General features: G+C 37.7%; 1 protein-coding gene across 1 annotated transcript; it reads right to left on the bottom strand.

Moving 5' to 3' along the window:
- Positions 1-314: 314 nt before the first annotated feature.
- Positions 315-6727, bottom strand: Mstn (myostatin). The gene is made up of 3 exons (XM_021198258.1): positions 6234-6727; positions 4110-4483; positions 315-2160 (listed from the first exon to the last, which is right to left on the bottom strand). Exons 1-3 carry the CDS (start codon positions 6607-6609, stop codon positions 1780-1782), a joined length of 1131 nt encoding a protein of 376 aa, XP_021053917.1. The 5' UTR covers positions 6610-6727; the 3' UTR covers positions 315-1779.
- Between the last annotated feature and the right edge of the window lie 2124 nt (positions 6728-8851).

Below are 8851 nucleotides of genomic sequence, written 5' to 3'. Positions count from 1 at the left end.
GGAAGAACTGTGGTTTCCTGTGTCCCTGTCACTTTGGTGGAGTGTGTAGCCCTAGGAGTGTACCACTGCCAATTGCAATGCATTTCAAATCGAACCTATGAAATAGTTTTTAGCTCAAGATAGAGAGAAATGGAACAGAAGACACTAGTCTTTGCTTTTGTATATATAAAGCAAATTCATTAGGAATTTCACTCAGAACTAGAGTTCCTAAATTAAACTTCTATACTAACTTCTTTTGGTACAAAATTTGTACAAACTTAAAATAAAATAAAAATTAAAAAACCCACAATTAATCATTATGACATAAAACTGATGCCTTTCAAAAATGTGAAAACACTTTAATTTATAGTTTCTACACATTTTATGTAAGAAATAATTTCATTTAACTATGAGTACAATACATTTGATTAACAAAGTTCCAATTTATAAAACTGAAGTAAATGAAGAAATATATTCACTGTCAAATTATAAAATAAAAGTAGCTGTTATTGAGATACCATATTTGTATTTCTTTAGATACATTTTGGTATATTTAGTAATGCTTATAATTTTTTAAATGGTGGGGCATTGAGATTTGAACACAATGACCGGAAGCCACTGAAACTTCACATTCATAGATACAGTCACTATGAATCCATAAATGAATGTTGATATTGTAAAAAATACATAAAATGATTGTAATATAACCATCTAACCTTAACATACAGAGTTTTAAGACCACTATTGAATCTGCTAATTCACTTTGAAATAAAAGCAGTCACCTTTCTGTGACACATGACATGTCTTTGTACTTTAATGATTTGAAATTTCACTAGTGTAAAAATATACCAAAGTAAATATAAAAGGAGACACTTATTTACAAAACAATATTGTATACATATTATATAAATGTCATTGTTTCAGAGTCTTTTATACAATATTGATAGAACCAGTCATTTCCATTATTTTACCACAAAATTGCCATGTGATAAAGGCAGATAGTGATTTTGAAATTTAGATCAAAATGAATACTGTTTGGCTGCCTTTTAAGATGCAGCAGTCACTCCCGCTGTGCTAGAGAATTGACTGAAAGTTGACCTCTAGGAAAAAAAAAAAAAGATTCTTCTTTCCTTAAAGAAAATGCATTGCACACTTAGTGCTGTGTGACGATGCTCCTGGAAGGGAGACAGTCTTACTTTGTAGAGTGTTCTATCGAGAAGCCCAGTAGGAGCCATTCAGCACTGCATTAGCACCGTGGTGGATTGTCCAATTATAATAGGAATGGGAATGTATATGTGAGGCCCCATTCCTACTTTGTGGAATTTTATCTTACCAAGTATACAATACAAATATAAGTGTACGTGATGTTTTTAAATGATAACAATCCTACACTTTACAAAGGCTACAAATAGATTTTTCCGTAACTATCAAGTGAAACTGTTAGGAAATAAGGCTTTACCTTTTACTCATACCCTCCTAACTCAGCAGACCACAAGGATGTACTCTCACTTCCTTGCCGAGATTGTAGTTGTAATATACATATATGGACATAAATGTAATTTGATCTCCATCTAGTTCAAAAACTCTGGAAATCATAAAACATCCTATAATATGGTTTATTCTGATGGTTAAATGCCAACCATTGTATCTATTCTCTCTTTTAGTTCATACACTGTAGCTTGTGCTTAAGTTACTATAGCATACTCAAGGCCTACAGCCTGTGTGGTACTTGAATTCACAGTTTCGAAATTGAGGGGAAGACCTTCCATGACTTGGGAAGTTTTGAACCTAATGCAAAGCTCATGAGCACCCACAGCGGTCTACTACCATGGCTGGAATTTTCCCATATATTATTTGTTCTTTGCCATTAAAATACAGCATATTAATGGGAGACATTTTTGTCGGAGTGCAGCAAGGGCCTGCTGAGCCTCTGGGGTTTGCTTGGTGCACAAGATGAGTATGCGGATATTTTTGTAAAAACACAAATTCACACTCTCCCGAGCAGTAATTGGCCTTATATCTTTTGGGTGCGATAATCCAGTCCCATCCAAAGGCTTCAAAATCGACCGTGAGGGGGTAGCGGCAGCACCGCGATTCCGTGGAGTGCTCATCGCAGTCCAGCCCGAAGTCTCGCCGGGACCTCTTGGGTGTGTCTGTTACTTTGACTTCTAAAAAGGGATTCTGTGTGAAAAGGAAAGAACAATTTATGTTAATGGAGCCTGAAATCCTTCCTACCTTAAAAATCATTATTAGAAAAACAAACAAAAAAACCCATAAACATCATTTTTATGCTTTTCTTTTTAAAGAACTGCAGTATTAAGGAACTTTTATATACACTAGACTTTATTTCTTCATTTTTCCTTTCATGGCCCCAAAGACTCTAACAGCATCAGGCATTCCCTGTGGTCATTCCTTTTGTGTCCTTTGGAATTTTGTTTCTTTTTATACTATTATCAGACATAACAGCACGCAACAGCAGGACAGACGCTTGGGAAATATGTATAAGATGAAAGAGAGGGAAGGTGGGCGGGTCGGTGAGAGGACTGAGCATCGCTTTTCATCATTGTTGATTGCAGGTGACTAATGGCTCTTGGATGGATAGGTACTCATCTGGTCTCCCCTAGGTCTTTTCTAGAAGAAATGTGCATATTAAAGTCAGAGCAAAGTTACTCCTTCTGAGCGCTATATGGATTACAGTGGGAAGAGAGAAATTAGCATGATGACAGTGGCTGTATGTATAGTGTGTGGAAAGAGAATCCTTAGAGGAGCAAAGAAGAGGCTTACAAGAAGTGATGAACTGGGAGTGAATGGAGCCTGGTGGAACAGGGTTTGCCCCTCATGTGAAAGGTTCTGGGCCAATCCTCAGGACCACAGCAGAAGGAACAGAAGGAAGAGGAAGAGAGAAGAATTTGCTTACACTATGCCAGCTTCAGTCTCCCAGTCCATTTAAGAGCATTTCCTTTTTAGAGGGAAAACTCTAAGGAATATCATACTAACCACCCTGTAAATAATTAAAACCCATTAGCAACCTTGGTAATTAAAATACTATCTATGAGAAAGAACGTTCTTAAATAGTTGATAGCAATTTTATCTTTTACCATGGGACTATACTGTCAAAGAGAACAGTGCTTAAGTAGCATATATAAAGAAAATAGATCATTTAGGAAATCATAGCATTTCAAATGACAGGTTTCACTCAAAACAGATCTGATTCCCAGACTATATATTCCCAAGTTCAATCAAAAGATTAAAAGGTAACCAGACTTGTTATTTCTAAGTACAATATTTTGGTGTAAATTAAGACAGTGGATGGAAATAACCATATGTTCACATTAAGTTTTTGAAAGCAGAATAAATAAATAAAAGTAACATAGAACAGTAACTCAGGTTATGGAGGGTTAAATTTTCTTATTAATTTTTATAATATATGAGGTCTTGTCATATCACTGTTTCACTATTTAATTAATTGGTAATGCCTAAGTAAATTCCTATGCAAGTGTGCTAAAGGATTCCAAAGATAAGCTAGGAGGCAAAGGTTAGCTTGGTTAGAAATTACAGTTTCATTGGCAATATTTCGCAAAGCAATCTATATACATATCACAGCTTCAACATTCTGCAAGTACTGAACATATTTATTAGAAGTGCTGAGTATAATATATTTAATCAAGTATATCTATACATAGAAGGGTATTTTAATTAGAATTTTAATATTTTTTTACTTTATGTGGAACCAACACTTTTCAATGCAAAACATAAGAAACAAATAAAAGGGGAGGGAAAAGTTTTAATTTGTTGGGTAGAAACCAGAATCTGCAGTTACATAGAGACTTCATAGTTTATACATAATTATGTGACTTACAATGAAAAGGACATTACATCTAACTCCTAGTAAGGACCTCCTTGTGGAATTAAGAACATGATGTAATTGTAATTGCAAAGTAAGAGCATCAAGGGGTACCTCATGGGACATGAGATTGACACCTACTGATTTGGGAACAGACCTACCTTTGGAGTAAGATACTTTGTCTGGCTTATGATAGAAAATAGTATTTATTTTTCACTATTATCATTCATACCAGGAGTAAAAATGTAACACGGTTGTTAGTATGTTACTTTCAGTTATCACTTACCAACCCATCTTCTCCTGGTCCTGGGAAGGTTACAGCAAGATCATGCCCATTCTCATCCAAAGCTTTGATTTCAATGCCTAAGTTGGATTCAGGCTGTTTGAGCCAATTTTGCAACACTGTCTTCACATCAATACTCTGCCAAATACCAGTGCCTGGGCTCATGTCAAGTTTCAGAGATCGGATTCCAGTATACCTTGTACCGTCTTTCATGGGTTTGATGAGTCTCAGGATTTGCACAAACACTGTCGTAGGAGTCTTGACGGGTCTCAGATATATCCACAGTTGGGCTTTTACTACTTTGTTGTATTGTATTTTAGAGCTAAATTTAAAAAAGCAACATTTGGGCTTTCCATCCGCTTGCATTAGAAAGTCGGCTACAAAGGAATAAGAAGAGAATGACTGACATCAGACCCCGTCAAAACACAAATAAAATTACTCCTTAACATCAGCTGTTGGGGTAGTGTGTACGTATGTGGTCTTTTAAGATAAAATATTATGTGCAACTTCATTCATGGTTCAGAAGAAACGTCAGAGAAAATAGTTACTCTAGCTTTTCAGAATTTTTTTTTTTTTTGACATCTGTATTTTCACCTGTTTATGTAGATTCTACTCCCCTTCCAGAGAACTCTGGGCTAAGGGATATTTTGCAAAAGAATGAACAGCACATGAAAATTTCAAGTGATGATGATTAGAGACTAAGAGACACCGTGCCGGAACGTCCACTTAGAATTCTTTGGGAACCTGAGCAGTTACACTCACTGAGCAGCTGTACCAGTCAGTCTGGAGGGAGGAGCCCTTCCCCCAGGCCTCAATTACCTGGAGACAAGACTCAGGGAGCAATTTAACCAACCTCAGAAATGGCAAACAGTGTAATACATCTGTGACACTTAGGCTCTGGAAGAGCTATTCAAAGGAACAACAAAAACCTAATTAGCAAAAAACCTCAGAGGTCATGTTCAAGCTATCTAAAAAAATCAGAAAGCAGTGGCCTTGGGGCCAGCCTCTCCCTGCGAGTTCAGCACTAACAATTGCTTTGCCAAACCCCATGTAAATAAGGGAGACTTTTTCCTGAACCGTTTGATCCAAGAGTCATAAATGAAAGTAATTTGCTGTATTGTAACCTGATTACTTAGGAAAGGGCTGGTTTGAAACTGTGTCATGTCTGATTTTAAGTGTTTAAAGCATAGTATTAAGGAAAGAGCTCAGACACATGGCACAGAAATCTCTCGTGTTCTGCCTGCTCTCTAAGGCTACCTGACTTGCTTTTCGGAGAACTCAAACAGGAGCTGCCTGAAATGTATTATCTCCCAGAAGCAATGCGGCAGTTATAGGTAATGGTTCTCCCCTCCCTCTCATAAAGAATTAAATCTTTTAGAGGGTTATCTATCACTGTCCCTGCCTGGACATACACAGCCAGGACGCTCTCAGTGCAGTGCTAAGAAGGGGCACAGGAGCATTCACACCATGACCTCCCAATTAATGCTCATTTCCTGAGTGTTTTCTGATACTCGGTCCTGAGTATTATTTTGCTATGCCTGCTTCATCGTGGCTCATGATAATGCATTTAATATTTAACTTCTTTAACTTTCCAGTGCAGTAGCTTTCACAATTAATATTCTATCTTGTAAAGAGCATAGAAGCTCTGAGACTGACAGTTTTAAATAACAGAAAGCACTCTTAACTGTGGAACAGTGTTCAAGTAAACATCCAGCAGATTTCTCTCTTTAGTCTTAGTGTGTGTGTGGGGGGAACTAGTACACATTTGAGACAACTGTAATTGTAAATTTCACATGCTTTAACATTGCTTATAGAATCTCACAGTCCTTACCTTATAGTGTGAGACTCTGAACACACAAGCATTCTATATTTTCCACATAAAATTAAATACTATTAAAGCGGAGCCAGCATATTAACTTTGAGCTATTTGGCACTGCCAGGAAACAAGCAAGACAGATTTCATTGTCGGCATGTTTCTCAGGAAATCTTGGGGAAAAAAAAAAATCTCCTTTCTCTCCCACTTACATATAAGCCAACAGCTTGTTAAAAGCCTGAAAATAGATCTGTTTCTCATAAGCACTAGGACCCAGTCAGCAAAACTGTTGATATACTCTAACAGATACTTACACTCTGTAGGCATGGTAATGATTGTTTCCGTGGTAGCGTGATAATCGTCATCTTCCAAAGAGCCATCACTGCTGTCATCCCTCTGGACGTCGTACTGATCGATCAATTCCCGGAGCGGAGGCGCTCTTGGCAGGAGTTGTCTTATAGCATCTTTGCTGATGTTAGGAGCTGTTTCCAAGCGGAGTTTACTGAGAATTTGGATTTTTATGGCTTCTATTCTGGAGTACCTCGTGTTTTGTCTCCACGCACATGCATTACACAGCCCCTCTTTTTCCACATTTTCTTCTCTCTCACTGCCCTCATTTAGATCTACTGGGCCAGCAGCAATCAGCATAAACAGGTAAATATAAACATACATTTGCAGTTTTTGCATCATTTTAAAATCAGCACAATCTTTTTTTCCCCTTGTTCTTATTTCTTCTTTTTGCTTTTGAGTAATGCCAAGTGAAATATTAGTGCATGTACCGTCCGAGAGACAACCTGCCACGCCAGTGAGTCCTGTATACTGTATTCCAAGTGGCTTTTTATATTCCAACTTAGAGGAGACAAGTGTCGTCAGGATCTATGATTGGCTCCTGCTCCACAATGAATCTCGCTGTCAGAGGTTAAAACCCTGTCTGTCACAAGTCACCAAGCAGTATTTTGTTACAGTCGGGGGCAAGCTGATTCATTTGACTACTTCATAAATGAAATAAATCCCCAAATCATGAAAGATATATGTGACATTTGATAAATTGAAGTCTGTGTACTAATATAAACTGTACTTAAAGCTTATTAATCTCTGTTAAACTCTTGCTATCATTTAAGTTAGTAATTTTTAATTTAGATTTTGTGTTTAAAATAGAAAATGTTAATCCTTTAAGACTTGAAGTGCTGTTTTGTTATTAAAACAAATATTTGAGGTTAAAAAAATATGCGTTAAGTGCTGGGTAATTAGAGAAGTAAAAATTAAGAAGAGCTGACTTAATTTAAAGAAAGCTGAGTTTGTGACCCTGCTAAAAAGTTGCATCAGTAATTTGAGAAGCTTGTTTTCATGGCTTATTTGTCAGGACATATTACAAACCAGTCCTGTGACGTTTCTGTGTACATGGCTTTACTTTTGATAGCTTAATGTCTCTGACTAACATAAAAACTGTGCTTGATTTCGGCTTATAAGTATTGCTCTCTTCTCTTACAGAGATACAGACGAAAGACTGAGTGCTGCTTCTTGTTTTGTTATTGCCAACAGGATCCTGTCAGTGAGGAGCCCAGTTTCTGTACTTAGGCAGAGCAGATAATGGGGTTTTGTGAGTGGCACTGGAGCAGTATTTCAGTCTGACTTAGACTTCCAGAGCTGCAAGTAAAGTGCAATCTGCGTTCTCTGTGAATGATGTCAGATCCCGTGAGCACACAAAGAGCAAGTCGCATGTAGAGGGGTGTCCTTTGTTGTGTTCCCATACTGTCACAGGCTAGCACCCCTTTGCCAGTGTCTCATTTTGACCAGAGGGCAGACACCTGGCAGGGATCTGGAGCAGAGTCTAGGGTAGAGAATGGTGCTTTTTGTTCTCTGAATTGAAGTGGCCTCTGCGGGGATCAAACTTTCACCCTTGGCTTTAGGAGCCACAAGATCGAGTGGGGTGAACTCTTAAAGAGCTGAACAAACACAGCAGCAGGGACAGAGGACGCTTCCAGGCCACAGAGCTCCTCCTCCTGTTTGGGAAGCTGAGGAGTCTTTAGAATTTTAATTCATGACTCCCCCCACACACCCCACCCCAAGAGAATATGGTGGCTTGTATCAAATATTTATTTTTAGGTCACCACCGTTCCTGCACAGTGTACACCCAATTTACTGCCCCAGTGAACTAAAATGCAGCTCAGTAGCTTGAAAAGTTAATGCGTTTTCATCAAATTTTTAAGAGACATCTATATCTCTTGAGAAAAAAAAAAGTGGGCTTCCATAATGTACTAGATTTGCCCATCATTAAAGATTAAGGAAAACCAGACACAAACCAGATACTCTGAGGTGTTCTGGTCCTCTTTATACAAGACAATATTAGAGCAGGCCTATAAAGTCAGATTTGTCTGGAAAATTCATTTTTCTGCATAGAATTCTTTGCGATGTTATAATTATACATAACACATGCTGCTATATGCCTCAGAGGAAATTGATTCTGTGATTTTTTTTTTTAAACTGTACTGCCATTGTGAGCTCAGACTGGAGAGTCAAATAAACCTGAGTTCAAATCTCAATTTTGCCTCTTCTAAGTCTATGACAAAGATGGCACAGTACTTAATTTCTCTTATCTTCAGTTTCTCATAGGGGCTTGAGGCATATAATTTAGTGTTATAAATAGCTAAATGTAGTCCCTTTCCTAGATAATTAATACTTGAAGCAGAAGGGCTTGCTCTTTGTTTCAAGCCTTTTACTTCAAATTATCCTCAAGTGATTCAGATTAAGGCAAGGGATTATCTCACTAGGCCTAGGAAGTGAGCTCACCTACATGTTTCAGATGGCCAGCAAAATAATAATAACAACAACAGAGGCTTTTGCCAGCTACACAGATTCCCCACTGAGCCAGGACAGGGCCTTTCATTCAGCTCTGAGTTTATGAACAAATGCCCTTTATTTATTTGCTTGT

This window comes from Mus pahari, chromosome 5 (assembly GCF_900095145.1).
Source record: "Mus pahari chromosome 5, PAHARI_EIJ_v1.1, whole genome shotgun sequence".
Taxonomy (NCBI): Eukaryota; Metazoa; Chordata; class Mammalia; order Rodentia; family Muridae; genus Mus; species Mus pahari.
This window is presented reverse-complemented; position numbering and strand designations above follow the sequence as displayed.

What these genes read in the sequence shown, in the direction of transcription:
- Mstn (XM_021198258.1), bottom strand. Translation starts at nt 6,609, where the DNA reads ATGATGCAAAAACTGCAAATGTATGTTTATATTTACCTGTTTATGCTG. An exon ending in CATTACCATGCCTACAGAGT is followed by an intron (nt 4,484 to 6,233) that starts GTAAGTATCTGT and finishes ATTCCTTTGTAG; the next exon opens with CCGACTTTCTAATGCAAGCG. An exon ending in GACCAGGAGAAGATGGGTTG is followed by an intron (nt 2,161 to 4,109) that starts GTAAGTGATAAC and finishes CTTTTCACACAG; the next exon opens with AATCCCTTTTTAGAAGTCAA.